General features: G+C 48.1%; 1 protein-coding gene across 1 annotated transcript in view; it reads left to right on the top strand.

Moving 5' to 3' along the window:
• The first annotated feature begins 1,174 nt into the window (after positions 1–1,174).
• OTOP1 (otopetrin 1) overlaps positions 1,175–21,682 on the top strand; it is a 33,235-nt gene continuing 12,727 nt past the window's right edge. The window contains exons 1-3 of the mRNA XM_064286324.1: positions 1,175–1,529; positions 15,557–15,693; positions 18,694–18,752. Coding sequence (XP_064142394.1) covers positions 1,175–1,529; positions 15,557–15,693; positions 18,694–18,752 — 551 coding nt within the window. The remainder of the gene's footprint in view (positions 1,530–15,556; positions 15,694–18,693; positions 18,753–21,682) is intronic.

Below are 21,682 nucleotides of genomic sequence, written 5' to 3'. Positions count from 1 at the left end.
TCCTCTCAGCCGCACCCAGCCTCAGGCCGCTCTTCTGCAGACTCCTCCGACCTCCCTCCACAAAGTGGCATAGGAGTGGGGCACCTGGCAGACACACTCCAGCCAGGGTGGGCTGCAGAGACCTCCTCACCCGCGATGCAGGGTAGACCCCAGGGCGCCCCCACCCTCAAGCTCTGCTCTGTCCCCAAGCAGCTTCCCAGTCCCTCAGTGAAGGAAGAAAGACCAAGCCTTATTGGGTGTCTGGGCATCTCCCAGCCGACAGACACACTCCAGACAAATATTGGGATGCACAAAAAGACAGCCCCTTCCTCCCATTCCCTGTTCCAGGGACTGCTCTCCGCCCCCTCTCCGCCCCCATGCCCCTCCCCAGGCAGATGACTAGACAGCCACAGATAGTGACCTGCACAGAGAAAACACACAGAAATACACAGAGATGAAGAGAAGCAGACAGGCAGGCAGATAGGCTGACAGACAGGCAGGCAGGCAGGCATACAGACAGACAAACCCATGGACAGACAGGTAGGGGACAGATAGACAAGAGGCAGGCAGGCAGGCGGGGGGACGGACGCGCGAGGATCAGGACAGAAGCACTGGGACCCGAAGACCCCGCCGCAGACGTTGGGGAGAGCCCCGCCCCAAGGACCCTGCACCCCGCCCCTGCGTCCCCCTCTCGGGCTGGTGGAGGCGACCCTCGTTACTCTTCCGGGAGCCGGGAGGTGGCGGGAGGCCCCTCTGCCTTGCAGGGTGGCGGGGGCGGGCCGAGGGTGAGGTTCGGGCCGCGGGCGGTCCCTGAGCAGGCAGAGCAGTCGGGCGGGGACAGGGGCGCTGAGGGCGGGCAGGTGGCGGGCAGCGCTGCCTCGGTATCCGGGCTGCGGGTGGGATCCTGAGCTGACCGGCCGGCGTGGGTCTCCGCGTGGGCGGGGGCAGTCCGGGCGCGGGAGAACCAGTGGATAGAGGTGGGCGTCGGGGGGCGCTTAGAAGCCGGGTCAACTGGGGTCAGCTGAGTCACCAGGGTGGGGGACGTCGGCAAAGGGGGAAGGGGCGGACAGGGGGTGCAGGCGTTGGGGGTGGGCAGAGTGGGGCTGGTTGTCAGAGGACATCGGGGCTGGGACAGGTGCCAGGAACAGCAGAGGGCGCAGCCACCACCGGACGCGCCTAGGGTCCCGCTCTGAAGATGCCCGAGGGCCGGGGGCCGGTGGCGAGCGCCCCGGAGCAGGGGCTGTCGGGGCCAGGGGAGTCCTCAGGGTCCCCGGGTCCCCGACGGGGCTCCTCCCGGGCCAGCGTCCCGCAGAAGCTGGCCGAGGCGCTGAGCAGCCAGTACGGGCTGAACGTGTTCGTGGCGGGGCTGCTGCTGCTGCTGGCCTGGGCCGTGCACGCCAAGGGCGTGGGCAAGCTCGCCCTGCTCTGCGTGCTCACGGCGCTGATGCTGCTGCAGCTGGTCTGGATGCTCTGGTACGTGGGCCGCAGCGCCGCGCAACGCCGCCTCATCCGCCTCAAGGACACGCAAGCTGGCACGCGCTGGCTCCGCGGTGAGTCCCAGGCGAGCGCACCGACTTCGCTGGCTCGCTCGCCCGCTCGCTGCAACGATCCTGCGGTAGCTCTGCGCCCTTTCCTCCTTTGACTTCGGGGCAGTTTTTTCTGCCTCCGGCCTCCTTTTCTGATTTCCCCTCCTGCCCTTCCTTCTCTCTTTCTCTTTCTTTATTAAGCTCTGTTACTCTGTGTAAGGCACTGCCTGCGTCATCAGAGGCTTAGCGAGAGTAATGACCGCCCAGGGACAATCTCTAAATTGCGCCCCCACCTCCAATTTCAAGAGGAACAGAGGTTGATAGCGGCGACATGTCAGCAGACATCCCTGTTCTCTGGCTGCCTCAGGTAGGCGCCTTCATGTTTGTGGCTTCTCGGGATGTCATTTCGTGCCTCCTCTGGGGCCTCCTTGGATTTGGGCCTGGGAGCAAGCGCCCCCTCTAACTGCCCCCCCCACCCCTCTGTGGGTCCTTGCAGTAGCCTCCTGTCTCTGTGTTACATTCCACCATTAGCACCGTTAGTTGCTGTAAGGTGGATTCCAACTCGTGGCCACCCCATGTTTGCAGAGTAGAACTGCTGCACGGATTTTCAACGCTGTGACCTTTCAGAGGCAGGTAGCCAGACCTGTCTTCCAAGATGCCTCTGGGTGGGTTCGAATTGCCCACCTTTTGGCCAGTAAACCAAAAAACCAAACCCGTTGCCATCGAGTAGATTCCAACTCATAGCAACCCTATAGGACGGAGTAGAGCTGCCCCATACAGTTTCCAAGGAGCGTCTGGTGGATTGGGACTGCTGACCTTTTGATTAGCAGCTGTGCACTTAACCACTACACTACCAGGCTGGTAGTTGACCTTAATTGTTTTCGCACCACCCAGGGACTCCTCCATTAGAACTACAGATACATAAACCTGTTCACAACTTTCACCTGCTTAAAGTCTTGCAGTGGCACCACTGACCCCACGATGAAAGCAGCACTCAGCATCCTGGCATTCAAGGCCTGCTAAGATCTCGCCCAAGCTGGCCCCAGCTGGCCTCTTTGGTTTTATCCCCACTTTTGTCCCCACTCCATGCTCCAATCATTCTATCAAAGGCTTTCATTTCCCATCGCAGTATTTCATGCCTTCATGTCTTTGCATATGCTGTTCCCTCTTCCTGGAATGCCTTTCCATTTTCCCAATCCCCTCCCCATTGCCTCCCAGTGAAGTCTTTCCCCACCATGCCCGTTGTGCTGCTGACCACACCCCTCATTGAGCCCTTGTTTTTCACCACCCTGGGGGAGCTCTGTGACACTGGGGTCATATTGCATCTTTTAGTCCAAAGCCACCAGAGGGTCTGGCATAGAGTAGGTGCTAATGGAATGCAGGTAGAATGAATGAAGTAATGAATGAGTGAATGCATGCTGGGGCTGTGGGGGTGTTAGCACTTGCTGGATACTCACACACATTGATCGAAAGATTGTCAAGATAAGAACCCTCCCCTCCTCCTCCACTCTCGCAAGGGAGACAGACCTGAAGCAGGTCAAAGGGAGGAGGCAGTGGGAAGCCCAGCTTGGAAGAAAGCAACTGTCTGGGAAACCTTCCTGTGGGGGCTCGGTGCATTTCACACCAGACGCATTACACATCTGCCCTCGAGTTTGCATGCTAGACCTGAAGTTAAATCTTAGAGTGAATGTACATCTTCGCTTTCCTTGCATGACCTCGGCAAGTTACTTCATCCTCCTGAACCCTAGTGTCAGCTTGATAGGATTTGATGACAGCCAGTGGGATGGGGGTGTGGGAGAGTGTGGGGGGTGTGAGAGCGTGGGGAGTGTCCATGCACATTGGTCCTTCTTCCCCTTGCCCCTTCAGAGGTCTGGCCCAGACGCCACCTTCTCCACGTGCCTGCTGGAATGACTGGTCCCTCCAGTGGGCCACCATGGCAGCTCTCTGGTCCTTCTCAATTTCTGCCACGTGTATGACTATCTGGATAGGAGCCTTCTTGTTCGAATCAGACTCTAGCTTCCTTAGGCTTAGGGACTGTGTCTAGGTCATCTTGCCTCTGGGACAATTAGAACCAACTCCAAGGTGGCCCAGATTCCAGGTCTGAGCATGGTTGTTTTAGGAAGATTTATGGTATAGAGCTGCTATGAGTCGGAATCAACTCAATGGCAATGGGTGTTTTTTTTTGTTTTTTTTTTTTAGCATGGTTTTGTGACTCTGTGAATGGCAGTGAATCTGTTGTTGTTAGGTGCCATCAAGTCGGCTCCAACTCACAGCGACCCTGTGTACGAAGAGTGAAACACTGCTTGGTCCTGCACCATCCTCACAATCGTTGTCACATTTGAGCCCACCATTGCAGCCACTGAGTTGTCAGTCCATCCTGTTGAGGGTCTTCCTCTTCTGTGCTGACCCTCTACTTTACCAAGCGTGATGTCCTTCTCCAGGGATTGATCCTTCCTGACAACATGTCCAAAGTATGTGAGATGTAGTCTCACCATCCTTGCTTCTAAGGAGCATTCTGGCTGTACTTCTTCCAAGACAGATTTGTTCTTTCTTCTGACAGTCCTTGGTATATTCAATATTCTTTGCCAACACCATAATTCAAAGCCATCGATTCTTCTTTGGTCTTCCTTATTCATTGTCCAGCTTCTGCATGCATAAGAGGCGATTGAAAATACCATGGCTGGGATCAGGCGCACCTTAGTCTTCAAGGTGACATCTTTGCTTTTTAACATGTTAAAGAGGTCTTTTGCAGCAGATTTGCCCAATGCAATGAGTCTTGATTTCTTGACTGCTGCTTCCATGGGTGTTGATTGTGGATCCAAGTGAAATGAAGTCCTACTTCAATCTTTTGTCCGTTTATCATGATGTTGCTTATTGGTCCAGTTGTGAGGATTTTTATTTTCTTTATGTTGAGGTGTAATCCATACTGAAGGCTGTGGTCTTTGATCCTCTTCAGTAAGTGCTTCAAGTCCTCTTCACTTTCAGCAAGCAAGGTTGTGGCATCTGCATAACACAGGTTGTTAAAGAGTCTTCCACCAATCCTGATGCCCCATTCTTCTTCATATAGTCCAGCTTCTTGGATTATTTGCTCAGCATACAGATCGAATAGGTATGGTGAAAGGATACAACCCTGACGCACACCTTTCCTGACTTTAAACCACGAAGTATCCCATTCATGAGAAACCTGTACATAGATCAAGAGGGCAGTGAATCTAGGGCTGTATAAAACAAACGAACAGCAAACAAAAGATGGGCGTGAAATGTTATTTTGAGGACATTGATTTACACAGGCTAAAAAATATTACACGCAATGCAGGTTTTTGCTTATGCTTTGCGGTAGTGGAAGAATCCTTTCTTTTTCTTCCCATTCTTCCCTTCTTTTCTTCCTCCATCTTTCCCTTTTTCCTTTCTTCCCTTCCCTCCTTTCCTCTACCTTCCTTCTTCCTTCCCCATTGGTCCCCCTCTTTCTTTCCTTCCCTTCCTCCTTCTCTCCCCCTCCCTTTGCCCCTCTTCCTTTTCTCTCTCCTCTTCCTGTCTCCCCCTCCCTTTCTCTCACATCTTCTCTTCTTCCCTTCCCATGTCCTTTCTCCCTCTCTTCCCTCTTCCCCTTCCTTCCTGCCTCTCTCTCCTTCCCTTCCTTTCACTCCATAACCCCACACTGCACCAGTTGCTCATTCTCTGGGCTCCTACAGCTTCTGAATTCCATCTGTCACAGCCCCCTCTCACACTGATGCCATTTCCTGTCTCCTGAATGGGAGACACTGTGGGCGTCTTGGTGGCCAAGACCAGATCTGGCCTCCCTACTGCCCCGCATGAGGCATGGCACATAAAAGGCCTTCCAGAAGGTTGGGGGTGAATGACCGAGTGAAGAGAGTGGAGGAAAGTCGGAGCTAGGTGCCTGGATCTGCCAAGTGTCTTAGCTTCCTGGGGTGGATGTAATGAAATTCCCCAAAGTAAAAAAAAAAAAACCAAAGTAGGTGGCTTTAAATAACAGAAATGTATTGATTTAAAGTTTTAGGGGCTAGTATAGTCTGAATTCAGGCTGTTGGCTGTGCCATGTTCTCTCTGAAGGCTCTAGGGGAAGATCTTTATCTTGTCTCTTCCAGCTTCTGGGAGTCCCAGGCATTCCTTGACTTATAGCTGCAGCCTAATTCCATTGACGTGTGGCTGTTTCCCCTCCGTACCTCTTCTCTTTGATAAGGACACCAGCCTTAGATTTAGGATTCACTCTACTCTTCTCTTTGATAAGGACACCAGCCTTAGATTTAGGATTCACTCTACTCTAGTATGGCCTTGTTTTAACTTAACTGATAATGACTTCGAAGACCCGCTTTCCAAACAAGGTCACATTCTCAGGTACCAGGAGTTAGGACTTTAACATAAATTTTGGGGGGACACAATTCAATCCGTAACACCAAGACATCGGAATATGCTAGAATTGTTGGTTACCAGTCATAATCTTTGATTTCTAGATATTTGCTTATTTCATATAAGTGAGATCACATGTATTAGTCCTTTTGCAACTGACTTAATTCACTTAATGTAAGTTTTCAAGGTTCTTCCATGTGTGGCATGCAGGAGGGCTTCATTTCTCATTACAGCTGAGTGATATCCCGTTGCGTGTATGTTCCGCACTTTGTTTATCCGTTCATCCACTGACGGACATTTCAGTTGTTTCCACCTTTTGGCTATTGTGAGAAGGGCAACAATGAGCACTGGTGTACGGGATTCTGTTTCCATTCCTGCCCTCACTTCTTCTGGATGTATACCTAGGATTGGGGTTGCAGGGTCATATGGTAGTTCTACAGTCAACATTTTGAAGAACCATGCAGGTCACTTCTGAGCAGAGGTTCAAATGCCAAGAAGGAACTGGTCCTGCAAAGATCTGGAGGACGTTCAGCCCAGGCAGAGGGAACAGCACGTGCAAAGACCTGAGGCAGGACTGAGTTTGGTGCGTTGAAGGAGTAAGAAGAACGTTTGGATGCCGAAGACCTGAGATTTAATAGTAAGAGGATGGGTCGAGGAAGGGGGCAGATGACATAGGGTCTTGTAGGCCACTGTCTGGAGTCGGCTTGCAGTCTAGGGTGGTGTAAAGCCATTGGAGGATTCTGATCAGGGAGAGACATAACCTAATGTGCATTGAAAAGGTAGGGAGGAGGATAAGAGTGGAGGCAGGGAGACCCCTGAGGAGTGGGGATATGATGGGGGCTCGGACCACGGTGTAGGGGTGGGTGCAATGAGAAGTGGACAGGATGCATTGGATGGATTAGACGGGGGACATGAGAGAAAGTGTGGAATCCTGGAGGACTCCTGGGATTGGGCCCTGAGTCTCTGGGAGCATGGTGGTGCCATTTCCCAAGACTGAGAAGAAGAAGGAGGGGTAGGGGCAGGGATGCAGAACCAAGATTTCCCTTGTGGACATGTTAATTTGAGATGTCTATTAGAAGTAGTATAGCCAGAATGTTCCTTAGAAGCAAGGATGGCGAAACTTCCTCTCATGTACTTTGGACGTGTTATCAGGAGGGACCAGTCTCTGGAGAAGGACATCATGCTGGGTAAAGTAGAGGGTCAGTGTAAAAGAGGAAGACCCTCAATGAGATGGACTGACACAGTGGTTGCAACAATGGGCTCAAGCATAACAATTATTGTGACGATGGTATAGGATGGGGTAGCATTTTGTTTTGCAATACATGGGGTTGGTGTGACTTGGAACAGACTCGACAGCACCTAACAATAACAACAACAACATTAGACACTCAAGTAGAGATAGAATAAATGAAGCGAGAGAGAAAGAGAGGAGGAAAATATAGTAGGTATTCAATAAATGGTGGTGGTTTACCAGTAAACCAGTTGCAGTCAAGTCCAATTCAACTCATGGTGACTCCAGAGTAGAGCTGTGCTTCACAGGATTTTCAATGGCTGACTTTTTGGCAGTACAGCGCCAGGCCTTTTTCTGAGGTGCCCCTGGGCGAACTTGGACCTCTGCCTTTTGAGTTAGCAGCAGAGTGTGTTAACTGCTTTGCCACCCAGGGACTTCTGTTGGTGGTTTAGATGCTCAGTAAATTGCCCCCATAAGAACAAAACCATTCAAGTGAGGCAATGTGAGTACTGGCAATGGTGCTGGCCCACGAAGGCGTGGCTGCGTGTTTCAGCATTCTGAACGAACTCAATAAATGCCGCTATTGTTCTTATTGTCATCATTCCTGTAACTTTGTGGTAATAACACTTCATTCAGGGTTGAGAAAGGGCAGAAGCAAGGAAAAAACTACCATTACCAGTTCAGTCTTTTAAAAGAGTTGGAACAGAACCCTGGGAATCAATGAGAAATAGCCCGTTCACCTCTTTAGCTTATTCATCTTGTCATCTTTCTGAGTCCCGGCTTCCTCATCGGTAAAGTAAGAATCCCAGCCTGCCTCTGGGATGGGGAAGAGGGCTTGGAGATGCCAAGTCAAGGAGTTTGCAGAGCACCGTTGCTTGCTTTGGTTCATCAAAGAACCGGGAAGCTAATGATCTTGAAAGAACTTCAGGGAGCCTGTGCCAAGGGGGAGAGGCTTCAGCCACAGGTGGGAGTGAGGATCCCCAGGAACCAGAGCTGGAAAGACAGGTTTGACTCAGGATCCCAGCTCGCTCGGCGCTAGCCCTAAGGACAGAGTCTTTGAAGCCTGGTACTCTGCAAAGAGCCAGCCTGTGGACTTCCGGGTGCTGAGTTTTTCCAGAGGAAGTTTTTGGATCGTGGTCTGAGCAGTGAGGCATCTCTGTGAAGAGGGAATATTCTCTTCTACCTGCTGGGTGTGAGAAAGTGAAGGCTGGCTCTCAGATACAAAAATAGGGACGTTCTTGGAAATTTTGTGGTAATGGTGGATTGCTAATCCATCTCTTTTGCCAAAGGTTCCTGGCAACAAATGGTTTGCACTTGAGAGCTAACCTAAAGGTTGGTGGTTTGAACTCATTCAGTGGCAGCATGGAAGAAAACCCTGGCCATCTGTTTCTGTAAAGATTACAGCCAAGAAAACCCTACGGAGCAGTTCTACTCTGCAACATATGGGGCTGCCATGAGTTGGAATTGACTCAGTGGCAATGGGTTTGAGTTTAGTTTTTTTTTCCTAAATAAAGGGACAGATTTAATCCACAAGCAGTGACAGTAGCCTGGGTTATCTCATACCTGCCCAGTGTGTACAGTGACGTGAGAACTCTCAATGAATTAGCGGTTTCACGTCACTAATTACCAGAATCTGGTTTCTATTCTTTTAAAAGATTGAAATGGTAAAGGTATTTTTTTTCCTTGATTCTTTCTGTCCCTTTTCAAACCCAGAGAAGGGTCATTAACACAAGGTTGTGGGAATGACGATCATTAGAATAATAGCTTTTTTTGCTGAGTGTGTTCAGAATGCTAGGGACTGTACAAGCATTGTCCCATTAATTGTCAAAGCAATTCTTCTTGGTTTTTCCTTATTTTTATTGTACTTTAGATGAAGTTTTACAGAACAAACTAGTTTCGCATTAAACAATTAGTGCATACATTGTTTTATGACATTGGTTAACAACCCCACAACATGTCAACGGTCTCCCTTCTTGACCTTGGGTTCCCTATTACCAGCTTTCCTGTCCCCTCCTGCTTCTCATCCTTGCCCCTGGGTTGGTGTACCCCTTTAGTCTCGTTTTGTTTTATGGGCCTGTCCAATCTTTGGCTGAAAGGTGAACTTCAGGGGTGACTTCATTACTGAGCTAATAGGGTGTCCGAGGGTCATACTCTCAGGGTTTCTTCAGTCTCTGTCAGGCCAGCAAGTCTGATCTTTCTTTTTGAGTTAGCATTTTGTTTTATATTTTTCTCCAGCTCTGTCTGGGACCCTCTATTGTGATCCCTGTTAGAGCAGTCAGTGGTGGTAGCCAGGCACCATCTAGTTGTATTGGACTCAGTCTAGTGGAGGTCTTGGTAGATGTGGTCTATTTGTCCTTTGGACCAATCTTTCCCTTGTATCTTTAGTTTTATTCATTCTTCCTTGCTCCTGAAGGGGTGAGACCAATGGAGTATTCTAGATGGCTTCTCACAAGCTTTTAAGAACCCAGACGGTACTCATCACAGTAGAATGTAGAACATGGTCCCCACAGCCCTCAGCCCAGCAATTTGGTCCCTCAGGGAGTCTGGATGTATCTATGGAGCTTCCATGACCTTGCTGTGTACAAGCTGTGCTGATATCCCCAGTACTGACAGCAATTCTTTTTGTGTGAGTAATCATTCCCAAATTTATTTCTTTTATGAGTTCAGGTTTTTGTACAGTTTTTTTAAACAACGCATTATCTACTTGAACGATTCATCCAACCACTCATCCATCCATTCACCTGCTCATCCACTCATCTTCCCATCAACTCATCCACTCACCCATTCATTCATCCATCCATCCACCTATCCACCTATCCATCCACCCATTCATCCACTCATCTTCCCATCAATTCATCCTCCCACCCACTCACCCATCCATCCATCTACCCACTCATATTCCCATCAGTCCATCCATCCACCCATCAACCCATCCACCCACCCGCCCATCCACCCATCCCCCACCCCCCATCCCCCCATCCCCCCACTCATCCATCCATCCACTCATCCACTCCTCTTCCCATCAGCTTATCCACCCATCTATCCATCCATCCGTCCATCCGTCCGTCCGTCCACCCACACCACCCACCCATCCATCCACCCACCCATCCATCCATCCATCCATCCATCCATCCATCCATCCATCCATCCACCCGTCCATCCACCATCCACTCACCCACCCATTCATCTGCTCATCTTTCCATCAACTCATCCACCCACCCATCCATCCATCTACCCATCCATTATATACTCATCCACCCCTCCAATCTTTTGTAAAGTTGCAAAGTTAACTACTTACTGTTGTTTCCTCTCCTCTTCGTCTTCGCCAGTTTTGAAGACTCTTCCATTTCACTGGTTGTTTGGTTAAAGCCCTTAGTCAGATATTCTCAGATGGGTTATATAGATGATATTTTTCCTCATCCTTCTGTTCTCTGTTCACCTGTCACTTCCTTGGAAGAGTCCTTGCCTGACTACCAACCATCAACCTCAACCCCCTTCCCTGCTTAACTTTTCTTTGTGGTGTTTATCACTTCCTGATATTTCTTATATGTTTATTATTATTTTTTTTTTTTCCTGTCTTCCCTGCTAGAACATTAAACTCCCCAAGAAAAGATATTTTATTGACCTTTATATCCTCAGTTCCTGGGATAGTTCCTGACCCATAGTTGGTGCTCAATAATAAATTACATTTGGCCTATCTTCAGATATGGTTCTGTCTTTTGTCCTGACAAATGAGTGACATCTTAGCTGGGAATAGCATTCTTGGGCTGCCTTACTGGTCTCACAGTGGACTGTAACTATTCTTCTACTCTTTTCTGATTTCCCATGCTGCGGATGAGAAGTCTGGTGCCAGTGCATTCCTCTATGTTTTGTGCACACCCCAACTTATGCAATGTTATGCTTGTGTATATTTTTTTCTCTACCAATCTTGTTTGTTCATCTTTGAGCCCCTGGCACAAAGTCTCATGCATACTAGGAGTCCCCAAAATATTTGTTGTAGAAATAAATGGATGAAAGAATCTGTGAGTGGAGGGATGGATGAGTGATGGGAGGAAGGATTTCAAGAATGTCAGAAGTTATGTGAAGTATTTATCACAAACCAAAAAAAAAAAAAAAAAAAACAAACAACCCATTGCCATCAAGTCAATTCCGACTCATAGCAACCCTATAGGACAGAGTAGAACTGTCTCGTTGGGTTTCCAAGGAGGAGCTGGTGGATTTGAACTGCTGACCTTTTGGTTAACAGCCAAGCTCTTAACCACTGCACCACCAGGGCTCTAAAGTTCCCTGTAAGGCTCCAGTGAGATTCTGAACTTGCAACCCCTGGTTTATAGGACCAGCGCTCTAACCACTGAACTATGGAGCCACTGTATTTGTCACAGACCCCTTAAAATGTCAACTCCAGAGATGTTCTAGACCGTTCCTTCTTGAAGTGAGGCCCCAGACCAAAAGCAGCAGCAGCATCTGGAACTGGTTAGAAATGCAAATTTGGGGGCCCCACCTGAGACCTATTGAACCAGAAACTCTAGGAGCAAGGCTAGCAGTCTACTTTTAGGGATTTTTTTTTTTTTTTTTAATTTTTTATTGTGCTTTAGGTGAAAGCTCACAGAGCAAATTCATGTCCCATTAGATAGTACATAAAACGTTACATGACACTGGCTTCACTCCCCTCAGTTTGTCAGCACCCTCCACATTTCTGCCCTGGATTGCCTGTTTCCTTTCGTCCGGATTTTCTACCCCTTCCTGCCTTGTCGTCTTTGCTTTTGGGCAACTGTTGTCCTTTTGATCTCATATAATTGACTGTTCTAAGGAACACTTCTTCCTGGGTGTTATTGTTTATCTTATGGGCCTGCCTATTGTTTGGCTGAAAGGTGGTCTCCCGGAACAGCTTTAGTTCCAGGTCATAAGGGTGTCTGTCTTAGGGCCACAGTCTCAGGCCTCCAGGGGATTCTGATGCCACTGCTTCAGGACATTTTACAGATGATAAAACCGAGGTTAGGAGCAGGGACATGACTTGTCCAAACCCACACATTCTGTTAAGGGCACAGCCAGGCCCCACCCACCACGCAGGCCCGCCCCACCCCACGGGCCCCGCCCCACCCCACAGGCCCCACGCCACTGCAAGGCTCCGCCCCACCACGCAGGTCCCGCCCCACCGTGCAGGTCCTCTTAGTTCTAGGCATGTGTTCTTCCAACCTGTCTTGGTTTCCTAGTGCTGTTATAACAGAAATGCCGCAAGGGCCTATATTTTCTCACAGTTCAGGAGGCTCAAAGTCCACATCAGTGTCTCGGCAACGTCAGTTCCTTCCGTGGGCCTCTCTCCTAGTTTCTGGTGTCTGTTGCAAACCTTGGTGTTCCTGTGCTTGTGGACAATACTCCCCCACGTGTATGTGTCTCTGTGCCTAATCTGCTCTCTGTCTTATGGTGAAAATATACACAACAAAATGCTCACCAGTTCAACAATTTCTACGCGAATAACTCAGTGACGCTGATTACATGTTGTGCAACCGTTCTTGCTATTATTTTCCAAAGTATTCCACCACCATTAGTATGAACTGGAGCCTTATGGGGCAGTGGGTAAGAGCTATGGCGAGCTATGACTGCTAACCAAAAGGTTGGCAGTTCGAATCCACCAGCCGCTCCCTGGAACCCTATGGTGCAATTCTACTCTGTCCTACAGGGTCGCCATGAATCCATATCAACTGGATAGCAATGAGTTTGGTTTTGGTTTTTATTAACATAAACTCAGTGCCCCCTAAGGAAAAACCCCTCCTTCCTCTCTCCCTCCCACTCCTGGTAACCACTAATCATCTTTGTTGCTATACTTTGCCTATTTCATTCAAGTAAGACCATACCGTGTTTGTCCTTTAGCGACTGGCTTATTTTGCTTAGCGTGATGTCTTCAAGGTTCACTGATGTTGTACACGTATCAGGACTTCATTTCTCTCTATGGCTCAGTAGTATTCCATTGTATGTACATAGCACATTTTGTTTATCCACTGCTCTCTTGAGGACATTTCGGTTGCTTCCACCTCTTGGCTATTGTGACACATGCTGCCATCAACACTGGGGACAGATTTCATCTGCTCTTTTTATAACTTGGAAGTGGTTAAATATAGAACTCGCCCTACTCCAAACCAAAAAAACCAACCCCCTTGCTGTGGAGTCGATTCCGACTCATAGCAACCCTATAGGACAGAGTAGAACCTCCCCATAGGGTTTCCATGGAGGGCCTGGTGGATTTGAATGGCTGATTTTTTGGTTAGCAGCCGTAGCACTTAACCACTACGCCATCGGGGTTTCCCACCCTTTGCCAGTATAGCCTAATTAACATAAAGAAAAAGGTTGTTTCCAAACAGGATTACAGCCACAGGTACAAAGGACAGGATTTCAACACACATTTTGGGAAGACACGATTCAGTCCACAAGGCCATCCCAACCAGGCTAGGTCACCTTGTCTTGCCGTCTCGTTTTCTCGTCAGAACGAAGCACACATTTGTCAAATTATTTCAAAGCCCTGGGATTGAATCTCCACTCTTAACAAAGTCTCTGATTTCACTGGGGTATTTTCCAGAATTTAAAAAAAATGTGACTTCGTGTTGTTTCCACAGCCTTTGAGCAGTGGAAACAAAATGCCAGGTGATCGCGTTACTTTTTGCCGGAGGCTTCATGGGCTGGGGCTGTAACGTTAGAGTTCACGATTAGGGCACGTGGTCCTTAATGCATGTCACACACGAACCAGTTTCGTCCTGACCGTGGGAGCAAATGTGTGAATGGCCATCAGTGTTGGCCCAGGAGGGGGTTTTGAGACTTTGACATTGATCAGGTCCCTATGAGCAGTGTATTTCCCCCATTAATTCAAAAAAAATTGCCACGAGTTCCTTTTTAACGTATTTGTGTATTCCCCTCCAATTTTTTTCACGAGCATGATTTTTACTTGTTCATTTTTGCTTTATGGTGAAAACCATAAGAAGCCCTGGTGCAGCAGTTGTTAAGAGCTCGGCTGCTAACCAGAAGGCCGGCAGTTTGAATCCACCAGCTGCTCCTTGGAAACTGTATGGGCAGTTCCACTCTCTCCTATAGGCCACTATGAGTTGGAATTGGCTTGATGGAAGTGGGTTTTGGTAAAAACCATACAGAGCCCTGGTGGTGCAGTGGTTAAGTGCTTGGCTGCCTACCTACAGTTTGTCAGTTCGAACCCACCAGTCGCTCTGTGGAAGAAAGACATGGCAGTTTGCCTCTGTGAAGATTACAGCCTTGGAAGCCCTATGGGACAGTTCTGCTGTGTCTACAGGGTTGCTAGGAGTTGGAATCGAATCGACGGCAGTGAGTTTGGTTTTGGTTTGGTCCAAACCGTGCTGGGTGTACAGTGTGAATGCTGCCTCTTTTCATCTTACCCAGCATAGGCCCTGTCCGTGTTTTAGATTTACAGAAAAGTTGCAAAGATAGCCAGAGAGTGACCATATATGTCACCCAGTGTCCCCTATTGTTAAGATCCTACGTTGCTATGGTACATATGTGACAACTAAGGAACCAACGTTGGTGCACATTAACTAAACTCCACGCTGCACTTGGATTTCACTGTTGCTGTTAAGCTGCTGTCGAATCAGCCCCTAACTCATGACAACCCCTTACACAACAGAAGGAAACATGCCCCGTCCTGTGCCATCTCCATGATCAGCTGAAGATTGGATCATTGTGATCCATAGGGTTTTTAACGGTTGATTTTTGGAAGTAGATTGCCAGGCCTTTCTTCCTAGTCCATCCTAGTCTGGAAGCTCCTCTGAAACCTATTCAGCATCCTAGCAACACACAAGCCTCTGGTGTCGGACGGGTGGTGGCTGTGCATGAGGTGTATTGGCTGGGACCCGCGTTCCATTCCCATCCGATGCAGCTCCACGGTAGCCACCTCCCGTCTCTCAGTGGAGGCTCGCATGTTGCTAGGATGCGGAACAGGTTTCAGAGGAGCTTACAGACTAGGAAAAAAGGCCTGGCAACCTACTTCCAAAAATCAGCCCATGAAGACCGCATGGATCACAATGGTCTGATCCTGGTGTGCATGGGGTCGCCATGAGCCGAGGTGGACTTGACAACAGCTAGCAACAACAATACCAGTTGTGAAGGGCTTTGGGCGGCGTGCATAGAAGCTGAGGTTTATTCTTTAGAGACCAGGAAGCCAACTGAGATTTTCAGTAGGAGGATGATGCTCTCAGATTGTCCTGCTCTGGAGAAGCTTCTAGAGGACTTCTGTCGAGCAACCCAGGCTTTATGGAATATGCATTGAGTATGAGATCCTGGGATGGGCGTGTTGGTGGGTACGACGATGCACAGGACCCAATACCTGTCTTCTGGTTTTCTGTTTCTCAGGCCAGTAGTATAATGTATTAGCAAGTTATTTTGAAATGACATCGTTGTGTATTTACGTGTGTGTGTGTTTTTCCCTCAAATTTAGGTAGTATCTCACTGTTTTCAGTCATCACCATCATCCTAGGATGCCTTAAAATTGGATACTTCGTTGGATTTTCGGAATGCTTATCAGCCACTGAAGGGGTTTTCCCCATTACTCACGCAGTACATACCCTCTTGCAGGTAAACCACATTGAGCTTCTTTGTCTTGTCTTTGCTCCTGTTAGAGTCCCTGGTGGCACAAATGGTTGAGCGCTTGGCAATTAACCAAAAGGTTGGCAGTTCAAATCCACCCAGAAGTGCTTTGGAAGAAAATTCTGCTGATCCTCTCCAAAAGATTACAGCCACTGAAAGCCCGTGGAGCACGGTTCTGCTCTGACACACCGGCTGTCACCATGAGTTGGAACTGACTCGGCGGCAACTGGTTTGGTTTTTTTTAGTTCTTGTTAAGGAGTTCCTGGGTAGTGAAAATGGTTAATGTGCTTGACTGGTAACCAAAAGGTTGGTGGTTCAAATCTGCCTAGAGTCACCTCGGAACAAAGTCCTGGCGACCTACTTCCAAAAAATCAGCCACTGAAAACCTTATGGAGCACAGTTCTACTCTGACACGCACGGGGTCACCACAAGGCTAGTGTATCCCGGGGGGTATGCTGCCTTGAACTTGTAAAAATCTGTAACATGGAGACATCTAGCAAGCGAAGGGCAGCACCAGCTGCTGCAGAGTTGCCCAGCAAGTCCAAGGTGAGCCTGAGTCTGTCTCTGAAGCTGGGTCCTTCAGCTTCCTGCAGTATAAAATGAGACTACGGGTCTCCTTGGCGTCTTTGTGGGAATCTCGTGTGGCAGGATGTATAACAAAGGAAGACTCAGGAAAGCCTGCCAAGTCAGGATCCCCCAGAGAAGGCTTGGAAGGATTTGATTTTCTGCGTAATTTTTAAAACTTGTGGTAAAATATAATAACAAAACATTTGCCATTTCAACCATTTCTATATGTACGTACATTCTTGTCAATGTTTCATATAGAAAGTACAGAATTTTCTATCCTGAACTTTGCCACTAAAAAAAATAATCATATACCTTGCTTTGGGTTACCATGTAGTCTTTATAAAAAGCATCACTTTAATGGCTGTCTGACTTAGAATTCATTCATAAATAATAATTTATGAAACGATTTCCCCATTGTTGGGCTAAACGTCAGCTTTCCTAAGGAATCACTACTGTCCCCATTTTGTAAATTGTTACATGTTTCAAGAGACAGGCAGTGGTCACAAATTTTGCCTTGGAAGTGTTTTCCTGAGCAGGACAGAACTCTTAGGTGAAACCAATATGGAAGAGGTAATATGTGAAAGGATATTTGATGTCATGGTGTCTGATTTTCTTCTTACGTATCTCCTTTTCATCATTGGAGAACGCAGATTAAACGAGATAAATGTACGAAGCGCCCACCAGTATAGGGCACATAGAAGGTGCTCATTATGTGTTGTGTCTTAAATATGGTCCAAAACATAGAAATTATAATGATGCCCAGTGTACAATAGGTGCTCAATCAATGTCAAGGAATGAGTAAGTTGATAGTAGCAAACACTGACTGAGAACTTAAGAAGCTCCTGGCGCCATTTGAATTCATTTGCATGGATTATTTCATTTAGTTTCTCTCATCACCCTCCAAGGTAGGTACCATTTTCATACCCATTTCACAGATGGGAAAACAGACACAGAAAGGTTTCCTGAAGTCCCAAGACCACGAGGCTAGGCAGTAAGGGACTCAGTATTTGCATGTAGGATACCAGTATCCACGTGCACAACCTCTACCCTGTATTGCTACTGGTTACTATATGGTCATGGCATTGGGTATACTACCACACCTGTTCCTGTTGAGTTGATTCCAACTCTTGGCGGCCCCATGTGTGTCAGAGTAGAACTGTGCTCCATAAGGATCTCTTTATTATTTTTTAAAATTTCATTTACTTTGCTGTTGTTGAGAATATACACAGCAAAACATACACCAATTCAACAGTTTCTACATGTACAATTCATTGACATTGATTACATTCTTCAAGTTGTGCAACCATGCTCACCCTCTTCCTGAATTGTCCCTCCCCCGTTGATATAAACTCACCGCCCCCTAAATTTCCTATCGAATCCTTAGAGTTGCTCTTGTCAGTATGATCCTATAGAGATAGTTCTTAAAAAAGCATAACGGTCAAGGCAGACATTTTCTACTAGTTAAGCTAAACTCTTGTTTGGCTTTAAGAAGACTTTAGGGGTTTTTTTTGGTTTAAGGTTTAAAGATTATCTCAGGGCAATAGTTTCGAAGGTTCATCCAGCCTCCACAGCCAAGGATGTGGCTACAGTGATGAGCACCCAGGGGCAATCTCTAAACCGTGCACTCCCTCCATCTCAAGACAATTAGATGTTGATAGAGGTGACGCAAACCCAGAAACACCTTCTCCCCTCTTGTCCTGTTGTCTCAGTCAGGTGCCTTCTGTATTTGTGGCACTTCGGAATGTTATTCTACACCTCATTTGGCACCTCTGTAGACTTATGCCCGGGGCAGTTCCCCACTCTGGTCCTCCCCTCCCCCCAAGCCTCCGACCATGGCTTCTGAACATAGGATTTTCAATGGCTGATTTTTTGGGAGTAGATTGCCAGGCCTTTCTTCTGAGGTGCCTCTGGCTGGACTGGAACTGCCAATCTTTTGGTTAGCAGCCAAGTGCATTACTGAACCATCCAGGGGTTTGGGTAGCCTGTGTAGAAGAGTGAGATAAAAGGCTCGCCTGAATCAATTCTGTTCTTCACTTAAAGTCCTCAACATTTGGTTTCTGGTCACTGGCACACAGTAACTGTTCTGTGGGTGTTTCTTGGGTGAAACCTGAAAAACAGGGATTATGACTGGCTGGCTGCCACTCTCCACACCCCCTCCCATCCCACAGCAGACATTGCCAATCAATTGCAGCACCATTTCCACCTTCTACCCTCAGAGCTCTGAGAGCCCGTCCACCATAGCAGATGGGCTCTGATACCAGAGATAAGGATAACGATCTGCCTTGCTTGGGTTGGGAGGTGACCCATATCCCCAGTGTTTTCCTGCAACTTTTCCTTAGGTTTTACAGCTTCTCAAGGGTGCAAAGATAATGACGGTTTCCCACTGATGTATCTTTCTTTTCTTCCTTTATTTCCGTCTAGGTATATTTTCTTTGGGGGCACGCACAAGATATTATCCAGTCTTTCAAAACACTTGAAAGGTAAAAAAGAGTGGGTAACTGCTTTGGAATGCTTTGAATTTGGCATTTGCTTAGAGCCAGCGAAGCTCATCGGTGCCATCTTGCTTTGAATTATACAAACTCAGACGGGCTCTCCCATCTGTCCCCGCCGGAGAGGAGCCCCTCTACTCTGGCCCCTTCCGGGAGACAGCTGTTGAAGTAGGATGATGTGGGTTTGAACTTCGCCTCTGCCATATTAGACATCTTTCCATTTTGACCCTCAGTTTCCTCATCTGTAAAATGGTGACAATAATATAGCCTGCCTCTGAGGACTGTGGAAACCTTGGTGGCATAGTGGTTAAGTGCTTTGTCTACTAACCCAAAAGATCAACAGTTTGATTCCACCAGGTGCTCCTTGGAATCTCTTTGGGGCAGTTCTACTCTGTCACTAAGAGTTGGAATCAACTCCACGGCAAGGGTTTTTTTTTTTTTCTTTTCCTGAGGATTGAATGAGGTAATCGACATGAGGCATAACATAAGTTCCCTAGGGTGGCACAGACAGTTTGTGCTCAGCTACTAATTGTAAGATTGGTGGTTCCAACCCACCTAGTGGCACCCTGGAAGAAAGGCCTGGCAATCTGCTTCTGTAAAGATTACAAAAAAAAAAACTAGTTGCTCTCCCGTCTATTCTGACACATACTGACCCTATAGGACAGAGTAGAACTTTGCCATTGGGCTTCCAAGGTTGTAATCTCTGCGGAATCAGATCACCAGGTCATTTCTCCTGAGGAGCAGCTGGTGGGCTCGAATTGCTAACCTTTCAGTTGGCAGCCTTGAGCTGAACTGCTGTGCCACCAGGACTGCTCTATTCGTTGACATTTCCTGCCAGCTCCTGGAGGCTTCTGAGCTTGCCAAGTCTGGACTGTTTTCTTCAGCTCTTTCGAGCCAGTCTCCCACAATCCCAGGTGTTTAGTACATTTAGGAAGTTTTCTCCTGAGTTGAGAATTCCCCTTACTGATTTGAGCCCTTTCCCTTTTCCAACGGCGAGGTTCAGAGGATGTTTTCGCTCCCTAGTGCTGCTGTAACAGAAATACCACAAGTGGGGGGTTCATGAACAGAAATTTATGTTCTCACTGCTTGGGAGGCTAAAAGTCTGAATTCAGGGCATCGGCCCTCTGGAAAGGCTTTCTCAGCTGGCTCCGAGGGAAGATCCTTTTCTCTTTTCTACTTTTGTTTCTGGGTTCCTTGGTGATTTTCATGTGGCCTGGCATCTGTCTTCCCCCATCGGTGCTTGTTTCTCAGGGCCTAAGCTGCTCTTTTTACATCTCAAAGGTGATTGGCTTAAAACACACCCTACACTGGTAATGGCCTCTTAACATAATAAAGAAAACCCTATTCCAAATGGGTCTACATCCACAAGTGTAAAACCAAACCAAACCTTTCAGTTGATTCCAACTCATAGCAACCCTATAGGACCGAGAGGAACTGCCCCATAGGGTTTCCAAGGTTGTAATCTTTACAGAAGCAGGCTGCCACGTCTTTCTTCAGTGGAGTGGCTGGTGGGTTTGAACCGCCAACCTTTTGGTGAGGAGCGGAGCATTTAACCACTGTGCCATCAGCACTCCTCTGCAAGTATAAAACAAAAAACCCCATTGCCGTGGAGTTGATTCTGACTCATAGCAACCCTACAGGACAGAGTGTTGTTGTTGTTGCTGTTAGGTGCTGTCGAGTCAATTCCACCTCATAGCAACGCTATCTATGTAATAGAATGAAACACTGCCCGGTCCTGCACCATCCTCGCAATTGTTGTTATGCTTAAGCACATTGTTGCAGCCACTGCGTCAATCCATCTCGCTGAGGGTCTTCCTCTTTTTTGCTGACCCTGTACTTTACCAAGCATGATGTCCTTCTCCAGGGACTGGTCCCTCCTGACAACACGTCCAAAGCATGTGAGACACAGTCTCGCCATCCTTGCTTCCAAGGAGCATTCTGGTAGCAGTTCTTTTAAGACAGAGTAGACCTGCTTATAGAGTTTCCAAGGAGTGCCTGGTGGGTTTGAACTGCTGACCTTTTGGTTAGCAGCCTGAGCTCTTAACCACTGTGCCACCAGGGTTCCTCCACAAGTATGGGGATTAGGGATGACAACACATATTTTTGAGGGACACAGTTCAATCCATAGCAGAATAATGGTAGTTCTGGAAGGAGAGCTGGGAATCCACACTGCAATGAATAAAGCTTGTGCGAGCCATCCCTTATTGGGGCCTGGGGTTAGGGGATCCAAGTTTGAGAAAGGCAGCTTGGCCTGAGGAGATGACGGCTGTCCTTAGCTTGTGGAACGATTTCCTGATCACACCGGTGCTGGTCTGCTAGCCCGCAGGGAGATGGCGGCTGTTGGGAGTGGCCTTGCCTCTGGCCCTGAGCTGAGGGGGCCCTGGTTTGGACAAAGCCATTTGCACCAGGACAGAGAAGAGAAGAAAGGGGAGCTGTGGGCATTATGAGTAAAAGAAAAGCCAGCTGGCCTGAGGCGAAGGGCTTTGTCTGAGCCGTCAAAGGCTCCGTACAAAACCTTCCAGATGCCTCAGGGAGGGCTGGCTGTCTTCTATAGCCACAGGGCAAGCCCGAGGGGCAAACAGCCGGGCAAACAGGGACTCAAATGCCCCGGGGTTTGGTTTCCTTTTCCAGTTGTAACTGGATATTATGCAGCTGCCCAAGGAAGCCAGGGTTCCAACGAGGAAAGGGTTAGCCTGCGGTTGCTTCGGAAGCCCCAAGGGGCCAACCAGTAAACCACTTGCCAAGAAGTTGATTCTGACTCAGTGACCCCATGTATGTCAGAGGAAAGCTGTGTTCCACTGGGTTTTCCATTGCTGATTTTTCAGAAGTAAATTGCCAGGCCTTTCTTCTGAGTTGCCTCTGGGTGGATTCGAACCTCCAACCTCAGTTAGCAGCTGAGCGTGTTAACTGTTTTCACCACC

The sequence above is a fragment of the Loxodonta africana genome, chromosome 5 (assembly GCF_030014295.1).
Source record: "Loxodonta africana isolate mLoxAfr1 chromosome 5, mLoxAfr1.hap2, whole genome shotgun sequence".
In the NCBI taxonomy this organism is placed as follows: Eukaryota; Metazoa; Chordata; class Mammalia; order Proboscidea; family Elephantidae; genus Loxodonta; species Loxodonta africana.
This window is presented reverse-complemented; position numbering and strand designations above follow the sequence as displayed.